At 36.3% G+C, this 21,379-nt stretch overlaps 1 protein-coding gene across 1 annotated transcript in view; it reads right to left on the bottom strand.

The window, feature by feature from the left end:
• Positions 1 to 21,379, bottom strand: part of tmem135 (transmembrane protein 135) — a 481,984-nt gene that overhangs the window by 387,116 nt on the left and 73,489 nt on the right. The window contains exon 4 of the mRNA XM_028800409.2: positions 7,862 to 7,895. Within this exon, the coding sequence (XP_028656242.1) occupies positions 7,862 to 7,895 (34 nt within the window). The remainder of the gene's footprint in view (positions 1 to 7,861; positions 7,896 to 21,379) is intronic.

The raw sequence follows: 21,379 nt of genomic DNA, 5'->3' as shown, positions 1-21,379 counted from the left end.
TGAGCTGCCTCCTTCAACAGTTTTGTACCGGTGGTGCTTCGCATACTTAAAATCCAAACAGCCCTATTGATTTGTTTGCTTTACTCTCTGTTTCCTTTGAAGAGGAAGATATGTTTGCATTCTTTTAATTGTGAGACAGAACTGTCATCTCTGTCTTGTCATGGAGCACAGTTTAAACTTTTGAAAAAGAGACAAATGTTTGTTTGCAGTGTTTGAATAACGTTCCTGTCTCTCTACAACCTCCTGTGTTTCTGCGCAAATCTGTGACCCAAGCATGACAATATAAAAATAACCATATAAACATATGGTTTCTACTTCGCGGATTTTCTTATTTCGCGGGTGGCTCTGGAACGCAACCCCCGCGATGGAGGAGGGATTACTGTATGTATATATATATATATATATATATATATATATATATATATATATATATATATATATATATATATATATATATATATATATATATAAATAAATATATAGTATACATATATATAGTATACATTATAAATATATATATATAGTATATATATATATATATATATATATATAGTATATAATAGTGTATATATTGTCACAGATGACTGCGGTGATTACGTGGCCGGGATGCCTGGAGGGACTGGAAAGCGACATTAATAGCTTCCGGGGCACAAAGGGGCAGTCGCCCTGGATAAAAAGAGGACCACGGGACAAGGACAAAGAGGACTGGTACTATTGGGAACAGTGGCCACCGCCAGGGGGCGCTTTAAGCCTCAGGAGACCCGGATGTGATGACTTCCGCCACACTTGGCAAGATGGCGGATGGATCGACCAGGGACGCCCGGAGTGCTTCCGGTTCAAAGGGCAGCACTTCCGCCACATCAGGAAGTGCTGCCGGATGAATGTCATCAGCCACCTGGAGCACATCCGGGCAGGAATAAAAGGGGCCGCCTCCTTGCAGTAAGTGCGCCAGAGTCGGGAGTGGGAGAAGGACGAAGCTCCCTGGAGGAGTAGAGGTGGCAAAGGACTGAGTATTTTGTGGTGATTATTGCTGAGTGCATTGTGTGTTGTGGTGGAATTGTGTTTAATTAATGTTTAATAAACGTGCGTGTTTTATAAAGATGTGGTCTCCGACTGGTGGTGTCCGGGCAACTATCACAATATATATATATATATATGTATATATATAGTATATAGTATATATATATATATATTGTAGCAGTAGAGGCTTTTATCGACCTCTTGAACCCTCAGGTACCACTCCAAACACCAGGTAAAAGTCCAAGACTTCTTTATTTTATAATAATACCGTGCACAAAGCACCCTCCACTCCACACTACACATATAATAAATCACCAATAATCAATCAATACAATAACCAATCCTCCTCTCCCAGACGCGTTTCCACCCTTCCACCCAGCTCAGCTCAACGTCTGGGCTTTCCCAAATTCCTTTTATACTCCCCGACTTGGAAGTGGCTCCAGCCCAGCAGTCCATGAGTCCCTATCACTTCCGGGTCAAATTAAGTCCTTTGCTTCAACCCAGAAGCACGTTGTTCCCTCCGGTCATATGATCGTGACGCACTTCCGGGTTATAGGGCACATACAAGTCCTTGGGCCCTTGGGCCTCCCTGCAGCGTACCCTGGTGGGCCCCACGGTGTCCAGCAGGGTTGGGAATAAAAACTCCATTGTCCATGATTCCCTGCTGGTCTTTGGGGCACTCCCAACGTTACAGGGAGGGCTTCATCTGGCAGCCTGTGGGTATTGGCCGGGATGAACGGCTGGCCATATCTCACAATATATATATATGCATATGTATATATATATGTATATATATATATATATGCATATATATATATATATATATATATATATATATATATATATATATATACATATAGTATATATATCCATCCATTTTCCAACCCGCTGAATCCGAACACAGGGTCACGGGGGTCGGCTGGAGCCAATCTTAGCCAACACAGGGCATAAGGCAGGAACCAATCCCAGGCAGGGTGCCATAGTATATATTATATATATATATATATATATATATATATATATATATATATATACATATATATATATATATATACACACAGACACACACTGTTAAGTTACAGTAAGTAATTGTTATGATTTATTGTTAGACGACCTCACAACTTGTGGGTAGAAACTGTCCCTGAATCTAATGGTGCAAGTGCTGGAGAGGAAAATGAGAGTGTGCAGTATAGCTGTGGACTTTAATTATCCTGATTACCTTTCTAAGGTAGCACATGCTAAATACCTTTATACTTATACTTATTTTTTAGTGTATTTTTGTAAACTATTCAGAAGTGCCATGCAAGTTTGGATTTCGCCTGCACATCCACAGCAAACCAATGAGAAATAGACAAAATTACACTTATTAAAAAAACTGATCTAAACAAAATCAAAATATGAAAACTTAAATATTAATGCATTGTTGATATCTATCGGAATATGATTTCAATTTTAACTTCAGACAAATTAAAAAATAAACTGCAATATTCAGAGTACTGCTAAACTTAAAAAAAACACTGCTATTGTATTGTGGATTTCCAGCCAAGTTACTCTATTGGAATCTGATTTTAGGATTGTGCCTTCCTTTGGAGGTTACTGGAGTCACTGTCATGTTTGTGGATCTACGGGAATTATACAATACATTTCTACAAGGGTAGGCTATACTATGGTCATAAAATGATAAATATAGTCAGCAGCAAAACTTAGGTATGCTGTGGTCATTTAAATGGAGTTCAATGGGAATTAAGAGGCCTAACATCTAGTGAAAAAACATACAGTACATCACTACACTACCACAATGAGTCTATACTGTTGAAACAAGGCAAAGTGGGTAAGTAGATTAATTAATTAACTTGTTTAGATTAGACTAGATAAACTTTATTAATTCCAAGGAGAAATTCACACACATACAGCAACAGAAACATAAAAAACAAGGATATAGACTCACAGGGCAAATAATACAGCCATTCAAGCAATCAATATAAATAAACAGTGTTTAGATATTTAAAAACAAACCTAACAAGTGCCTCAGGAGGAAGAATTGAAATGCCTGATAGCACTGGGCTGAAAAGACCCACAGAGGCGCTTCTTAACACACCACGGTGGAAAGAGCCTATGGCTAAAAGTGCTCCAAAAGAGCGCCTCTTGGTGAGGATGGAAGGGATTTTTTGTGATATTATCCAATTTTGCCAACATCCTCTTTTCTACAACAGCTTCCAATATATCCAGGCTTCATCCTGTGATGGCGCAGGCTTTCCTGATAACTTTATTCAGACATTGTGCTTCTTCATCATGTAAAGCACTTTAAGCTACATTATTTGTATGAAAATGTGCTATATAAATAAATGTTGTTGTTGTTGTTATATTTATTTATCCACTTATGATCACATTACAGTTAATTTCATTTTCTTTAAAATTTCTAAAAATAACCAATTTTTCCTGTTCATTCTAAGAAATTCCCAATATATTTTATATAACAAGATATCCATAAATATTATTGGTCACTGCATCATATTACAACAGTGTGTGGCTTACACAAAACATGAATGGAACATACAACAAAACGGTTACAATAAAGGCATAATAATGCAACTCAGGACAGAGTTTGGTTATGACAATGAGTTGCAGGGATAATATGGTTTATTACAAGAAAATGAATGTGTAACCTAATATTATATTTCATTATACTTAAAGTTAATTTGAAGTTGTTCTGTCACAATGTTTTTGTACACCTACATAATCAGAAAATGTGACATTATATTCTAAAATAAAAAGTAGAGCATATATCTGCAGAAATAAATTTAAGAAAAATATGTTTTTCACTATTTATTACTAATTTTTCATCTCACATCTGAACTAATTTTTGATGCAGCAAAATGGTAGTTTTGACTTCACTACCCTGCTGCTTAATAAGGAGGCATTTAAGAATACACAAAAAGCTAAGCAGTCATAAAAGTCCACAGGTTTATTACAATACCAGTTGTAATTTAGCTAAACTATGGCAAATTATTTTTAATTTTTCAAGAATTTTGCCAGTACAATTTATTTATACATTTCACTATTAAATGCTTTTGAAAACATATTTTTTGCTAAAGCATGTCATAAAAGCTCAGGTATGTCATGTGAAATAGAAAAAGAAATACATTTTTACAAATTTGCTGTGAAGCAGTAACATTCCTTTAGCAAACACATTAACCCAACCTAATTCCTGGCTGTTCAAGATTACACAAACACATACACAGTAATTGGTTACAATGCTTTTACTTTAAGAAGTCAATCCTGTAATAGTTGCATGGTATATTTTAAATTACGTTTTGACATTTTTGACTATGCATTAACAGCAAGGATATTTCATGAATTATCATACCCGAGATCTCCCATATCACTTATTTTGTTTCCTGTGGTTATTGCCAGCATTGATACTGACCTTGATTTCCCAGACTTCTCTCCTTGCTAACATCAAAATCTATCCTGGAGAATTTGCTGGGGGTTAGATACCAGGGATAAACATCTGGAAGCTTCTGGCAGAAAATATAGCTTACTAATGCTATTCTTTGTTCTAATATTGTCTTTGCATTCAGTTCTCATTTCAGCATGACAAGAGAATTCAGTATGAAGTTAGAATAACTTTATCCAGATTCTTGTATCTTATTTCTGTAACCTGTCTGCACTCTGATGACTGGTTTATAGTTTCTACCAGTGTAACTCAATGAACTCAAACTAGTGTTGCTTCTGTAAAGATGAAAGAAGAAAATAATCAACTTATTAACTGTGCTGTACTTTAATTTTGCATTGTTTAATTTAGTTTTGTTAAGGTTTAGATTGGATTGAGTAAGTGTAACACATTAATGAATAGATGAGCATATGCATAATTATCAATAGAAAACACAATGTAGACTAGGAGTTCTTGTGAATTTAGTTTGATAGGCATATAACTAAAAGCAATCATTTACAATCTGAAGGAAGATGTGAAGGATGTACTTAGGTGTCACTATTTTGTAGATGTAAGAATATTTCAGATTTTGACTGATGGTGGTAAAGGAATGCTTACTGTTATATTTGAATAGTATTTAGAACAAACACATTAATACATTTACATAATGCTATCATACTGTCACCTAGCATCTGTAAAACTTTCAAAGCATTGCATAGGATTAGCAAGCAACACCTCAGGAATTGAATTACATATTTTAAAAGAATAAAAGTACATAGGTAAAAAATAATTAACTCCAACACACCCAAAAAAGAATCAATACTTAATTCATATGTTAAATAAGAAAAATCAACTCATTATCTTCAAGCTTACAAATTGCATCATGAACATAACATTCTTCCTCAAAGGAATTCACATTTGCAGTCATTCTATAGAATTTGTATTCCACATACACCCTGAGTCCATGAAATATTCCTAACACGTCACATTGTTTATTTGACTTCACTTTCTCTTTTCTGGATTTATAAATGTGCTGTCCGATGAGGAAATTACCAATCTGACATTCATCTTGATTATTCTTATTTCCATTAATACCATAAATAAATACACAATCATTAAAAGGCAAGTCAAAAACACTACAAACAGGGGTAAGAACATTTAAAAGAGGCCGAATTCTAAAACAGAAGAGCAAACAGCGAAAAATGGTCTCTCTCTCTCTGCAAAAAGGAAATTTGTCTGTAACTGAAGGATCAAGCAGTAAGACATAGGAATTTACAGCAATGATGCCATGCAGCAAACGCCATTGCAAATCGCCAGTTCTTTTCTTTAATAGTGGTCTATATAAGTTCCGCCAAGCTGCCCCAGTTGTCTCCAAGTCTACTCCGCTAGGGTATCTCTGGTGTTATGCTCTGTGGATCCCGGTGATGTACCAGCACACAGAGACTGTAGAGCTCTTTCCCAACAGCACAAAACCAGCTGGTACCATAGTCCCATTAGGAAAACCTTCCCCGGACTCAGGTGAATCTCTGCTAGCAAGGAAATTCCTAGTAAGAGATTTTGCTTCAGCTGTAAAGGTGGCATGGATCCTTTGCAGCAGCTGGCTACTCTGCCTGAGTGAGTGAAGTCTCAACACCTCCACCATCTTCTCAGTGCTGTACCAGCGGTGTCTTTCCAGATATATTAGGAGGCAGACCTGGATTACTTTAGAGTTCATTAGTAATGATTGGACACATACAGGCTGTGTGACCTTGAGGTCCAGTACTGGGTATTCTAGAGATGCTCAAGGAGATTCCAAGCTTTGAGTAGACTGCTATAGAAGGGCAGAAAGCCAGAACTTGACAGATGTCTAGTGTCCATTAAAAAAAGCACCTTGTCAATATTTAGGTTTTCTACTTGTCGTAAGAAGACACAGGCAAGTGGCCTTCAGGACAGGTCTGACGGATAATATAACAGTTTTTAGAAAGAAAGAAAGAAAGAAAGAAAGAAAGAAAGAAAGAAAGAAAGAAAGAAAGAAAGAAAGAAAGAAAGAAAGAAAGAATTTTCTTTTTTTTTTTAAAAAAATACACTTTATTACGCAGCAACAATTATTACAGAAAAACAAACAATCTTTACAGTTATGAACCCTCAAAAAGAGATTTAAAAAAGTACAATTTTCAAAAGTTAGTTTTGGAATTACAAACAAAAAAATACTCCCTCATTCCTAATTGTACAAACTGCTTCATTTATACACCACTGGCTAATTAAAGTTTGTAGGCTGAAATTCATTTTATAAAAGTTATAGTCAAGAAGCACTATTGCTTTTATTAAGGCAGTAAACATTTTACCCATATCAATCTCTTTTTGATTATTGATTTTTTTCTTTTCTTGACTTATAAATAGGCATTTTTGCCTGGCCCAACAAAAAATTGGCAATCCTGCTATTACTCTTAATTTCCTTCAAATCAGGCACTCCACAAATAAATACAGACTAATTAAAATACATATCGAAAGCATTAAAAATAGAATTAAGAACAGATACAAGTGGCTGAAAACAATGAAAGACTGTCTCTCATTCAGAACAGAAAGCACACTTGTCACAAAACCCTTGGATCAATGAGACACACAAATTAGTTTAAGGCGATGACCCCATGCAGAATCCTCCACTGCAGATCACCAGTCCTCTTATTCAATGGTGGACTGTACAGACTGCCCCAAGCTGGACTGTAATCCCCTAGCCCCCCCAAGTCTGTCCCAGGCATGAGGCAGTGTGAACCTGATATGTGTAGTGGAAACCCCAAATGAAAACAATGAATTTTGACTTCACTACCTGATGCTAAAGAACAGTGACTATAGTGTCCCACAAAATGTTGTTTAAGTCAGTATGTTATGTTGCAGGAATTCATAGGTTTAAGTCCAATTAGAACATCTGTCAGCTGGAACATGAGGTTAACTATGACATGATTAGCCCACTGTGTGGAAAATTTTGATCTTTAGGATATTAAAACGCTTAACGCTAGGTGAGACATACTTTGGCAAAAATTACAGTAAAATGAAAGTAGGAATATGTTGCCTTAATTTAAAATATAAAAAAGCTTCTCTGCAATAAATAATTTTGAATGTTAACCTTCATCTCACTTTAGAGACTCCTGAACATCATTCCTAAACATTATTCAAGTCCAGACTTGGAGCTACACACTCTTTATACCACAGTAACAAAGAGAGCACCCTATAGCAATTTTAATAAATACGTCTTTACTGACTATGTTGCCAATGCTGACAAACACTGTAGTTGTAATGTATGAGGATATGATTTGGTGGTCGGTTTACTTCTTCAGTAAGCAACAACGCTTTCAACATAGTGCTTCAGACAGAAGTAAATTCCAAAGAAAGAAAGACTGAAAAATACATATATAGAGCATGTTTACTTACCAGGTTTGCCATATATATAGTTAGCAGTCCCCTTCTGAAAAAGATACACAAGATATATATTAGTCATGTATTGTTTAATAACCAGAACCTAAATGCAATATCTTTTTTATTTAGTTTTTAATGTAGACCTTTGGGTAACATTCTTCTATTTACTATTTCCTAAATACTATGATCTAAAATTCACAATGTGATCTTTCTTATACTAATTTTCAGAATTCTTAACTTGATGTACAAAGTTTTGCCTCTGACTGTGACCATGGAATTTGCATCTTGTATTATTAGTAGATGTTTGTGTCTCTATTATACCAATACAATTACTGACATCTTGTATATTTGTAGATTTGTCACAATGAATGGCTTCCAAACTTTAGACAAAATGCAAAATTAGGTAAGGGGAACCATCCTAAACATATATCATCATTAATAATAGGTACTTAATATTCAACACCTTTAATTAATGCCTGTGTGAAAAGGAAATTGCCTCCTTAGTTACTCACTTAAATAAATGATCCAAGTTAACTGACAATTAGACTCAGTTGACTGAACATAAAATAGCCTGGCCTGATTGCAACTAACCATGTTATATCTACACATCACCATATACTGGCCCTTACAATACAAGTGAAGCAGTCACAACAAGATTTCTAGGAGAACACTGTATCTCGATCAAAGGAAATTCCAAAAGAGAAAAAAGTTGCTGAAAGCTACCAATCATGAAAGGGTTAATCACTATTTCTGAGGCTCTGGGACTCCATTGCACCACAGGGCAATCCATTATCTCCAAATGGAGAACATTCAGAATAGTGAGAAATCTTCCCAGGAAAGGCCAGCCTGTCAAAATTACCCCAAGAGCACAGAGGCGACTCATTCAAGAAGTCAAAGAGGATACCAGAAGAACAGCCAAGAACTGTGGGCCTCTAAAGCCTCAGCCAAGGTCAGTGTTCATGTCTTCACAATCAGAAAGATACTGTGTAAAAATGGAATCCGTGGCAGATTAGGAAGGCAGGGACCTCTGCCTCAGAGAATAATATTAGTGCCTGCCTCAAATTTACAAAAAAACACCTGGATTATCTCAAAGCTTTTTGGAATGATGTTTCATAAGACAAACAATAAAAAGTAAAATTCTTTGGATGACACAGGTCCCATTATGCTTGACCTAGATCCAATATAGCATTTGATGGTAAGAACATCATAGTTTCAACAGAACATGTGGGTAATAGTGTGATGGTGTGGGAATGTTTTGCTGCTCCACTGTCTGTCATTATTGAACGAGTAATAAATTGTGTACATTACCTTTGCATGGGTGATATAAGGAAAATTATATATCATGATATTTATAAAATTTTGGATGGTAACAGCATATATCACTGTACAGGCCTAAAAATTTTAAAACATGTAAAATAAACTCCTTCTGACTTAATTTCTAACACAATGATTACTGGAGTCTTTTATCAAGCTTGAAATCAAACTAAATTTATTTTTATTATACAGTATTTGAACAGTCATGTAAACTGCAAAAGTTCAAACATTTCCTAAATAAAAAGTCCACAAAGCACTACCTTGCATGGAATGTTTTCACACAACTTGGTATACAAAGTACAAAGACAGCATCAAAGTGTGCCAAGTGTTTGACAGCAGCAGAGCTGTCAGTATAATGAGGTACACAGTGGGAAAAGGAGAGAACACAAGGTGGAATATTGTGGAAAGAACAAGCTGAATGTACCAAGCATTGTGAATGAGTCGGCTCAGGGAAGTTTACAGGCTTACTTTTGTTAGCTAACTGAAATAACTGGTGCACAGACAGTTTTCAAATTAGCATATAATCTTTTTATTACATATACTGAAAAATATGATTGATTATAAGTAATAGATTTTTTCTAATTATTGCATAGCTATGTGGTTGAGAGTGAGAAAACAATTCACATTTGGGCAGAAACAAACATGCGAGTGTGTGTATGTGATTCAGTTCATGCACCAGCATTTCAATATAGCTTTAGCCAAATCTTTTCTTTCTTTTTTCTTTTTCTTTTTTTTTAAAGGAAACTCACTCTGGAGCTGTATTGGACATACGTAACTATAAAGACTAGACACAGATTATGAGAGAGTTTGACAGAGACAGAAGATAGTTTTAGCATGGACAACAGTCATTGACCCCAAAAGTGTTTCTGAAGATGAACAAGGAATGAGAACCAATAATGAATCTCTCTCCTCAAGAGTTGCCCATCGATTAGTTTTGTTTTTCTGGATTGAAATACATCCCATAATTTACACCACTGCCACTTTATAATGGAAAGTGCCATCCAGATATTATTCTTTGCCTTCAGATATTCCACATGGTCATCTTGCAAAGTTTTTTTATGCTATATATTGCTTTTGCTCACTTATCAACAATGATTTAGATTCCAATTCTGACCCTTTTGATGCCAAGTGACTTATAAAGTATTCACCATTTCTGATGAAGATTTTCAAAAAGATGATGGCTGCTTGCACAGACCTTATGACATGCACATTTAGAGGTACTTTATTGTTATGGGGCCCAATGAAGAAGAGTACAGGATTTTTGTACAAGAATGTTTCTGCTGTTTTTACAGGCATGAGGCAGAAACTAACCTTAAACAGGTTGCAATATTATATCTCAACATGCCAATCAACATTTCCTCCAGACGAAGTTTGGAAAAATATAATGCAATAAAAAGGAGAATGTTCTGTACACACAGGTCATCAGTGAAATCCATCGGGAATCTGTATTTTGATGTTATCCTATCCAATTTACATTATAGACAATGACACTGAAATGGAAGGATTGTTGAAAAATATAGTTATGTTTACAAAATCCAGCAACATCTCATGATCTTTCTTCATAGTGCTTAAAAGTTGAATTACCAATGTTGTTCCCAATATAAATAAATTAAAGAACTGAAAAATAAAAATCTGCTGCAAAATCTGTGTTTTCATAAGTGAAATTTCTGAAAGATGCATAGCATTTTTAGTTTCTGATTTGAGATATAAAAACATTAAATAGGGTCAGAACTGCACTGCACAATGATTCTAAGAATTACATAATACAAAACACTATGAGAGTCAGTTCTTAAAAAAACCGAGGACAGATCAAATATAAAAGACACATTTACACACAACTGCACAATGACATCTGACATAGATCAAATGAAAAGGATTTAGAGAACCTAATTTTTAAGCCCAGGTAACTTTCTGGACAGGAAGATTCATGTAAAGCGAGGATGACTCTAAACTGGATTAAAACATAAGGACTTTTGATTTTAAGATACAACCTCCATCCTTAAAGGATATGTTTGGTATTTCTGAAGTTGTTTTTTGACAATTGTTTTGGAAACTTGTCTTGTTAAGTTAAGCAGCACTTAAGCAGCAATGCCTCATATCTGCCCCTTTCTTCACCCTCCTTACTTTGCAGTTATTTAGGGAACATTTATCTCTAGCATAGCTAATGTGTCTGTTTTGACACATTTCTGATTGCAACTGTGTATCTGACCTACATATTCCTACTACAATGTCAGACATAAACTTGCCCCCCAATGCTAACCCGTGTCAGGCTTCAGCTGTTCCAAGGACCTCCACTGACTTCTCAGGAGAAGCTATACCTCCTTGCCTTGTTATGTTTTGGTGCCTCCACAGGTTTTCAACATGTGGTAGAGGCGTTAGGTATAATGTCACATGCCCATCATTTTGGGGAAGCAGCCAATCATATTTTTCAGTTTCCCTGCTCAGTGGACACAGGGAAATGAGGCAGTCTTGACCTAAGAAAGATGATTGGATGCACTTGGGAATATATTATATAATGAGTTATTCATTATACTGATCTAAACTGCTGAGACAGAGAAACCTTACTGCTTCCACCTCATCTTCAACCATTTTGTTTTAGAATTTCTCTTGGATCTTGACATAGTAACATTTTGATAGGTAGAGAATAAACTAATATAAAAAATACGCTATGTACAGAAAACTTCCTCCACTTTCAGTGTAACTCACAATGTGGTGTAATAAGTCTTACTGAATCTAGAAAATGTTTTTTTTTCTTTGTGTACATCTTTGAAATTCAGAATTCTGTCAAGTGGAATATATCATATATGTAAAAGAATTGTATATCATTGGAATTCTAATGATATGCACATTTTATCAACACATTATAAAACACCTATATTTAAAGTGCACACAACAGTAACATAGTCAGTCACCAAACATATAAAGGACAGGAAAAAAAGAAAAGATTAAAACCTCTCATCAATATAAAAGGAGTGAATTGTGTGGGGACAAAATGAGTGAATTGTATGGGGTTACAGTAATCCCTCGCTATATCGCGCTTCGCCTTTTGCGGCTTCACTCCATCGCGGATTTTATATGTAAGCATATTTAAATATATATCGCAGATTTTTTGCTGGTTCGCGGATTTCTGCGGACAATGGGTCTTTTAATTTCTGGTACATGCTTCCTCAGTTGGTTTGCCCAGTTGATTTCATACAAGGGACGCTATTGGCAGATGGCTGAGAAGCTACCCAACTTACTTTTCTTTCTCTCTCTCTTGCGCTGACTATCTGTGATCCTGACGTAGGGGGTGTGAGCAGGGGGGCTGTTCGCACACCTAGACGATACGGACACTCGTCTAAAAATGCTGAAAGATTATCTTCACGTTGCTACCTTCTGAGTGCAGCTTTTAAGTATGCTGCACGGTGCTTCGCATACTTAAAAGCTCAAAGGGCACGTATTGATTTTTGACTTTGTTTCTCTCTCTCTCTCTCTCTCTGTCCCTGCTCCTGACGGAGGGGCTGTGAGCTGCCTCCTTCAACAGTTTTGTACCGGTGGTGCTTCGCATACTTAAAATCCAAACAGCCCTATTGATTTGTTTGCTTTACTCTCTGTTTCCTTTGAAGAGGAAGATATGTTTGCATTCTTTTAATTGTGAGACAGAACTGTCATCTCTGTCTTGTCATGGAGCACAGTTTAAACTTTTGAAAAAGAGACAAATGTTTGTTTGCAGTGTTTGAATAACATTCCTGTCTCTCTACAACCTCCTGTGTTTCTGCGCAAATCTGTGACCCAAGCATGACAATATAAAAATAACCATATAAACATATGGTTTCTACTTCGCAGATTTTCTTATTTCGCGGGTGGCTCTGGAACGCAACCCCTGCGATGGAGGAGGGATTACTGTATACTTGTGTTCTGCCCCTACAAATCAATCCTGTTCATCACAGTAACCTGTAAATTTTAATAACTGAAAACTCAAAAGCTAGAAAAGGCCAGAAAACCACAATGTTTAGAACTGAAAAACCTTCCAGTAAGTATCCACAGTGACATTAGGAATTTAGGGAATTCTCCATGCTGTCCCTCTTAGCCTTTTAGATGTTAATGGAAGTTGGTCTATGGTGGAAAAAAACAGTAAAAGCTATAACAGCTATCAGTAACTGTTTATTTAAGCAGAGACATTATTTAATTTTTTAAACCCATGACGTAGTCCATGTTTCAGTTGTCTCTGCATCTAGTTTTTGAAAGCCACACATGTCATCTTAACTGGAACTGCACTTCCTATAAATCCTTACTGTTGTGCTACTTGCCTTACTAAAAGTATCTATTCATACAAATTCCTTTCTCAATTTTACATTTTTGCAAGACAAAGAATTTTAATTAAATATATCTGATTTTTCCTTCTTTGTAACAGCAACAGAGTTATAAGCAAATCAAAGGGTTAACACTTCTGTACAAACAAAACAAACAAAAAATTACTTGGCAAAGTAATTTTTCAACTAAAATGATTTTGGAAGAACGGGAGAAAATTTAGAAAATTACAATATGAAAATAAGAGATCATTTAAATTACTTTTTCCAATCACAACACCAATTTCAGGCTTTAAAAAAGAAAGAAACATAAGGTATGCGAATGTGCAAACATTGAGAGCAAATGCAAATTGAACACATGTCAATGGGTGTCCTAAAACTGATGTATGTATCACTTTGCATTCAAAATTGGCTTAGATTTATATATAAATATAAACCCAATTACAAACATTTTACTATAAATCAAATGATATATGTTATCCTTTTTACGAAATCAAATCTGAAACTACAGGAGAAATATAAAACACTGTAAATATCCAAAGACAAGAGCAGAATGAAGATAAAGCTGAAGGTCAGATGCAAGATTATGTTAGTTAAGACAGGATAGAATTGAAGAGTCACATAGTTTGGGGGAGGAACGATCTTCTCAGTCTGTCAGTGGAGCAGGACAATGACAGCAGTCTGTTGCTGAAGCTGCTCTTCTGTCTAGAGATGACACTGTTTAGTGGATGCAGTGGATTTTCCATAATTGATAGGAGCCTGCTGAATGTCCGTCGCTCTGCCACAGATGTCAAACTGTCTAGCTCCATGCCAACAATAGAGCCTGCCTTCCTCACCAGTTTGTCCAGGCGTGAGGCATCCCTCTTCTTTATGCTGCCTCCCCAGCACACCACTGCATAGAAGAGGGCGCTCGCCACAACCGTCTGATAGAACATCTGCAGCATCTTATTGCAGATGTTGAAGGACGCCAGCCTTCTAAGGAAGTATAACCGGCTCTGTCCTTTCTTACACAGAGCATCAGTATTGGCAGTCCAGTCTAATTTATCATCCAGCTGCACTCCCAGGTATTTATAGGACTGCACCATCTGCACACAGTCACCTCTGATGATCACGGGGTCCATGAGGGGTCTGGGCCTCCTAAAATCAACCACCAGCTCCTTGGTTTTGCTGGTGTTCAGGTGTAGGTGGTTTGAGTCGCATCATTTAACAAAGTCATTGATTAGGTCCCTAATATTCCTCCTCCTGCCCACTCCTGATGCAGCCCACGATAGCAGTGTCATCAGCGAACTTTTGCATGTGGCAGGACTCCGAGTTGTGTTGGAAGTCCGATGTATATAGGCTGAACAGGATCGGAGAAAGTACAGTCCCTTGTGGTGCTCCTGTGTTGCTGACCACAATGACAGACGTGCAGTTCCCAAGACGCACATACTGAGGTCTGTCTTTAAGATAGTCCACGATTAGTCCAAGATAGTCCATATTAGCTTAATACCCTGTATTCCAGTATTCTTTAGTTAAAAGACATAGAATTAAAAAGGGTGCATATTGTATCTATACTATTTACTGGACCAATGTTTGAAGACAACAAAGAGTAATGAAAGTATCAGTTAAGAGTTCCTAATAGAGCTGTCTATAAAAATGCTTGAATATCTGTCTGTTATTCAGCATTAGAACATCAATTCACTGAACCAAGATACCTGGAAGAAGCTCCCAGTGACTGAACAGTGTTCACTGGTTTTCACTGGTGACTCAGAGGTTCACAAAACCTCACACAATTTCTTCTACATGTATCTTTAGTTGTTTTTATGTGCAGTGTTTAAACTATTAAAAGTAAAGTTAAGCTAAGTGCTATTTTCATTAAGGTTCCAAAATTTTTGCCTTCTCCACTTGTTTTGAAGTTTGTGCGCTTGTGGGCTGACAGGTTCATTAATACATGTCTACACCCATTTTTCATAGACAGCATGTGTCCTACAAAACATAGGCAGAAACACAGCAGATGGAAAAGCACTACAGAATAAGTACAAATAAATCTGAGTTTGTAAACATATTGTCACTTGAAGCAATACCCTAAAATGTGTTCATTAAGAGATGGAACTTTAGCTAAGTATGTGAACTAGAATCTCAAGGAGTATGCTGTATTGTAAGGTTTAGAGGTGTCAAGATGAAGAAGGGTATCTGAAAACGGAACTTAAAATGGAAATGAAAAGACTTTGAGTACATTTCAAAGACAATAAGACATAAAAATATATCTTGCAAATGGCAGATCAAGACAGAAAGATTTCGAACAATAGTCTACAGAAAAAAGAAATAGCTTAGAACAATCTGGACTGGTTAGTGAAGAACTCAAAGTAGCATAAGGAGGAGGAGGAGGAGGTTGGGAGCATGCGCTGATAGCGTGTTGCAGTACCTACCACACAACAAACCACCTGGATTGGGACCCAAGTACAGAGTGGCATAAGAAGGAAAAAAAAATCAAAAGAGCAATGAAGGACAATGTCATTATATAACATAAAAGGAACAGAATTATTTGGCAGATAGACAGATACATACTGTAGATGGACATCAGGCAAGGACAAAAAAACAAAAACAAAAGATTTAGCCAGATCTAGTCAGCAACAGTTGCATTGTATTTCTTTGGCTCTTCTCCATTACGCATGTCAAAAAATGAATGGCAATAAGTATATCAAAAACAACTAATTACTGGCCGTATATATATATATATATATATATATTTTGTCACTCATGTAATCCAGTTTAGCAAGAAGTATGTAATTGTCAGAAACTAGGCAGGAACCAACTCCAGGGTGGACTGGAATAATGTGTCTAATCTAAATTCCAGTATTCTGAATAATATTACTAGATTTCTGTGCCAGTCATAAATTACCCACATTTGAACACAAATATGCTTATAAATATGCTGAACACCAAAGCACATTGGACCAATTGTCAGTAAATTGTTGTAATCTGATTTGAGCCTGAGGAATACTCTGGCATTTGCTTAAAAAGAAAGGTGTTCGTAAGTCAATCAGTCCTCAAAGTTGACCTAGTTTAGGCAACTAGAGATTCAGCAATACAGTGGTGGGAGACCCAAAAACAAAATGAGGGTGCCGCAGTGTTCACTCGTTCCACCCCACTGCAACCAAGTTCAACTCTTACATCCATATGAGCATCTCAAAAATCTCAAGAAAGGTCTGTAATGTGAAGTATAAATGAATTCTTGTGAAGAAAACATTAGTGAAAGTGGCTGCAAGGAGATGTGGCCAAAAGGTGGATAGTGCAGATCATAATTTCAACCCTAGAATTCACTGTTTCACATCAGCCACTGTCAAGTTAAGATGAGGGCCTTTCATGGAAAATTACAGAGAGTCTCCAGATCTGACTTAGCAGTAGTGTTGAGCTAAAAAAGCAATCGTTGCAGCAGTGACTAAAGTGAAAGCTATGGAGTGAGAGACATTTATTGACCTCACAGAACAACCTGTAAGCAGAGTCAAAATGTTTCTAGAATATACTTCAAGCAGTAATTAAATTCTAAATAACAAGGGTGGGGAAATGATCAAGACTGGCAATATTATCAAGAAATTTAGGCAATACTTAGTAGAACATCTGATCTCAAATAGCACTACTAAAATCAGCTAAAACTTGGTTAATTTCCATAGATTTAATGTTTATTAATGTTAACGCTATGCAAAGTACCACTAGAAATAATAAATCAGCTAGACATTGGGATTAATGGTTACTGCACCCTTCTACATCACATATATGGTGAGGACAGTAAGACCAGTCTGACTAACCGATAATCAAAAAAATTAATTTAATTATTCCTCATTCTCCACAGGACAAACTATGTCAGGATGCTAGGAAGAGAGGTGTTCTGGTCTTGCCTATTCAGCCTGTCACCAGTATAAAGCAGACAGAAACTCTGATTGAGATGAGTATAGGAAGAGTTTATTAAAGAGCTTTGTGGAAGAGTAACTAAATGAAATCCCTAAGGGTCAATTACTAATGTATTTCATAAATCAAAGTGGTTTTAGAACATGGAACTGACAATTGTGTATTGCTGCTTTCTATTTCAATTATTGACATACATTTACTAAATAAATAAAATCAGTTGAAAAACAAAAGAAAAAAATAAAGATTGACTGCCTTGACGAATGATCCATTCTTAAAAAATACTGACCGATTAAAAACTGGTTTCACCAAAATAAATATGCTTCCACACATGAACCTGTTTAAAACCAAATTAGTGATTCTGATATTACAGAGACTAAAAGAAAATCAGAAGAAACAGAAATAGAAATAATGTTAGAAACAGAAATTTCTAACAAAAATGAGACTGACTTGCTTAAAATGGCCACTACGTAAAACCATCAGGAAGCTTAATCTAAACATGCATTTAGTATTGGAGATGACAGAGTTAACGCTAAACTCTGGCCACACCATTAATTCTAGAAGAACTTATCTTCACTGAATAAAATCAGTGGAGTCTCCAGAGAACACTTCCAAATGTTTATTTAAACTCCAGGACTAAATGCAAAGAAACTATCCAGTAAATCTTCAGCTAAAATAGAAAGAAAAAAAAAACATCAAAAGCAGATTAAAATATAGGCTTTACCAATAGGTTCAAAAGAACCAAGTGCAAAACGTTTATGAAGAAATTTAATTTTCTGATTACTCTCACACAACTAATTTTTCCTTGTATATAACCCCTGTTGATAATAGCCTTCTGTAAAAAAAAAAAAAAAAAAAAAAAAAACAGCTCTTTATACCATCTGGGCAGCTCAGGATATAAGAAGACATAGTGACCTGCACAGGAATGACCAAAGATGAATAGTGATATTAAATAGGTAACAAAACACAAAAATTGTCATTCACTTTGTCCCAAAACAATTTTTTACATCCAAAGTCAATTATCTGTTACTGCACTGACAGTTTATCTTCCTACGTTTAGGTTATATTTAAATTCCAAGTTTAAAATAAAATAATTCTGGCTGACATTCAATATTAAATAAACAAAAAAAATGAGTGACTAAAGTTATTTGCCAAAAAACTCAAAACAGGCACAAATATCTCAAAGACTCAAAGAAAAGAAAAAAATACAGGCAGACGTCCTTTTATATTTTTTTTGTATTTTTTTATTTTAATTTCTCTTATTGTAAGAATTCTGAAGTGTCAAACTGAAGTGCGCTGATGTTTATCCTGCAATTAATCTCTTACTATCTCTACTATTTCCTGCTGTTTCCTTATTAGTTCATTTAACCAGTTTCATAAATAACTAAGCACAGGCAAACACACACACACACACACACACACACACACACACACACAAATATACATATATACTGGCTGCCAATGCTTTCTGAAATGCCAAACTTTAAGAATAATTTAACTACCTGGTTTTTATTCAGGTCCATCTGGAAATCATTCTGAACACAAAATACCAGTAATTCAATTGTGTATGATAATTATTGAACTTGCTGCAAATACAACAAAATGCTATTATGTCTAAGTACGCGAAGGCATACATTTAAACAATATATAACAGGGGTAGGCAACGTCGGTCCTGGAGTGCCACAGTATGTGCAGGTTTTTGTTCCAACCCAGTTCCTTAACGAGAACTCAATTATTGCTGATGAAGCACATATTGCTTAAGTGACATTTTAATGCTTCATTTTAGTGGTCTCGCTTGTTAAGGTTCTCCAACCTTAATTGCTTATTTCAATCTTAAACTGCTGCATTCATGTTTTAATTGCTCCTTATTAGCAATAAGATGTAAAACAGGGGTAGGCAATGTCGGTCCTGGTGAGCCGCAGTGGCTACAGGTTTTCATTCCAACCCAATTGCTTAATTAGAAACCAATCATTGCCAATCTCAGACCTTATTTAATTTTATGGCTTGTTAGTCTGTGCAATGTAAGGCTTTTATATCGTAGATTTTTTTCCTTTCCAAGGATATCATCCAAATGATTTGAAGCCTAAAACAGATCATTTTCAGTCTGTCACATTTTTCTATTAAGTGTTTTATTAAATCAAACCGTGCATGATGAACACACACAGATGTAATTGGAAAAAAGCTAGCTGGAGAACTGCTGGCTGCTTTGTCTTTTACATCTTATTGCTAATAAGGAGCAATTAAAACACTGAATGCAGCAGTTTAAGATTGAAATAAGCAATTAAGGTTGGAGAACCTTAACAAGCGAGACCACTAAAATGAAGCATTAAAATGTCACTTAAGCAATATGTGCTTCATCAGCAATAATTGAGTTCTCGTTAAGGAACTGGGTTGGAGCAAAAACCTGCACATACTGTGGCACTCCAGGACCGACGTTGCCTACCCCTGATATATAATATATGCTAAGCAGACATTAACTTGTGCTTGTTTAGGTTATGTATGTAAACAATAAGTTCAAAATATAAATGACTCTATGATATATAGAATTATAATAGCTGTACAAAATACAGATGAAAATCATTAAGCTACAGTAGCTCATTCCACCTAAAGTAAGCTCCCCTGGGTTTCATGGGAACACAAACACTGAAGACAAAAATATGAAAAACTGGACCACCAAAACTGTACAGTTCCCTAGCTGTAGATTCTACTAAAATAACATCCCTACTTATCCAGCCTCTCACAGAAATGCCAATACAGTTATAAATAATCTTCAGTCATGTTGTTACTGATGGTATTATCACACCTTAGGCATGATAACCCACATATCCAAATTTTCTATATGGGGAAAGAATAAGAAGTACTATAATAAAACAGATATTAAAACACTCATGTACATATTTTAGACATTAGAGAATACAATAGAATGTAGATTAATCAAGTCAACCAATAAAAGTTCCTTTTTTTTTTTTTTTTTTTACAGTTTTTGGACTGAAGCATTTAGAAGTGCCAGTAAATGAAACAACCTTACATGTAACAGAACCTAGAACTTGGGCAATTCACGTTACATACCACTGTAAAGTCAAGGTAACAAAATGGTTAACTTCATATGAAAAACAGAATGCATATCCCATCTCCTGGTTACTAATGTTCTACTAACAGTTAACATTTAACTTTATCATGCCTTGGTCAGAACCAAGTGTTTCTCTCCAACAGTGACCGTACTATTAACCATGCTGATAAATTAATTTATGCCAAGAATGAAAGGTCAGTTTGAGTTTCAAAGATGTTTCAAAGAGTTTCATCATGTTTTCTAGTCCTCAGAAAAGTATTCAGATCTCAAACATCCAACTAGCTTTAAAAGCAAAGTGGAGATTTCTAGTGTATTAGAGTATGCAAAATTAAAGGTCCCATGCTTTGTTACTTATTGCAAATGAAATCCTGCTGTATACAACTCATTTTTGTCAAATTGTATTTTGGTTCTTTGGATTGGTACGTACTTCCCATGGGCTCACCACCTATGGGAGGGGCCAAGGAGGTCGGACGCAGTGTGAGTTGGGTGGTGGCCGAAGGGGATCTTGGCGGTCCGATCCTCGGCTACAGAAGCTGGCTCTTGGGACGTGGAATGTCACCTCTCTGAAAGGGAAGGAGCCTGAGCTAGTGCGCGAGGTCGAGAGGTTCCGGCTAGATATAGTCGGGCTCACCTCGATGCACAGCTTAGAGTCTGGAACCAATCTCCTTGAGAGGGGCTGGACTCTCTACCACTCTGGAGTTGCCCCCGGTGAGAGGCGCCGAGCGGGTGTGGGCATACTTATTGCCTCCCGACTTGGAGCCTGTACATTGGGGTTTACCCCAGTGCACGAGAGGGTAGCCTCCCTCCACATTCGGGTGGGGGGATGGGTCCTAACTGTTGTTTGTGCGTATGCACCGAACAGCAGTTTGGAGTACCCACCCTTTTTGGAGTCCCTGGAGGGGGTGCTAGAGGGCATACATTCTGGAGACTCCCTCGTACTGCTGGGAGACTTCAATGCTCACGTGGGCAATGACA

The sequence above is a fragment of the Erpetoichthys calabaricus genome, chromosome 4 (assembly GCF_900747795.2).
Source record: "Erpetoichthys calabaricus chromosome 4, fErpCal1.3, whole genome shotgun sequence".
Taxonomy (NCBI): domain Eukaryota; kingdom Metazoa; phylum Chordata; class Cladistia; order Polypteriformes; family Polypteridae; genus Erpetoichthys; species Erpetoichthys calabaricus.
This window is presented reverse-complemented; position numbering and strand designations above follow the sequence as displayed.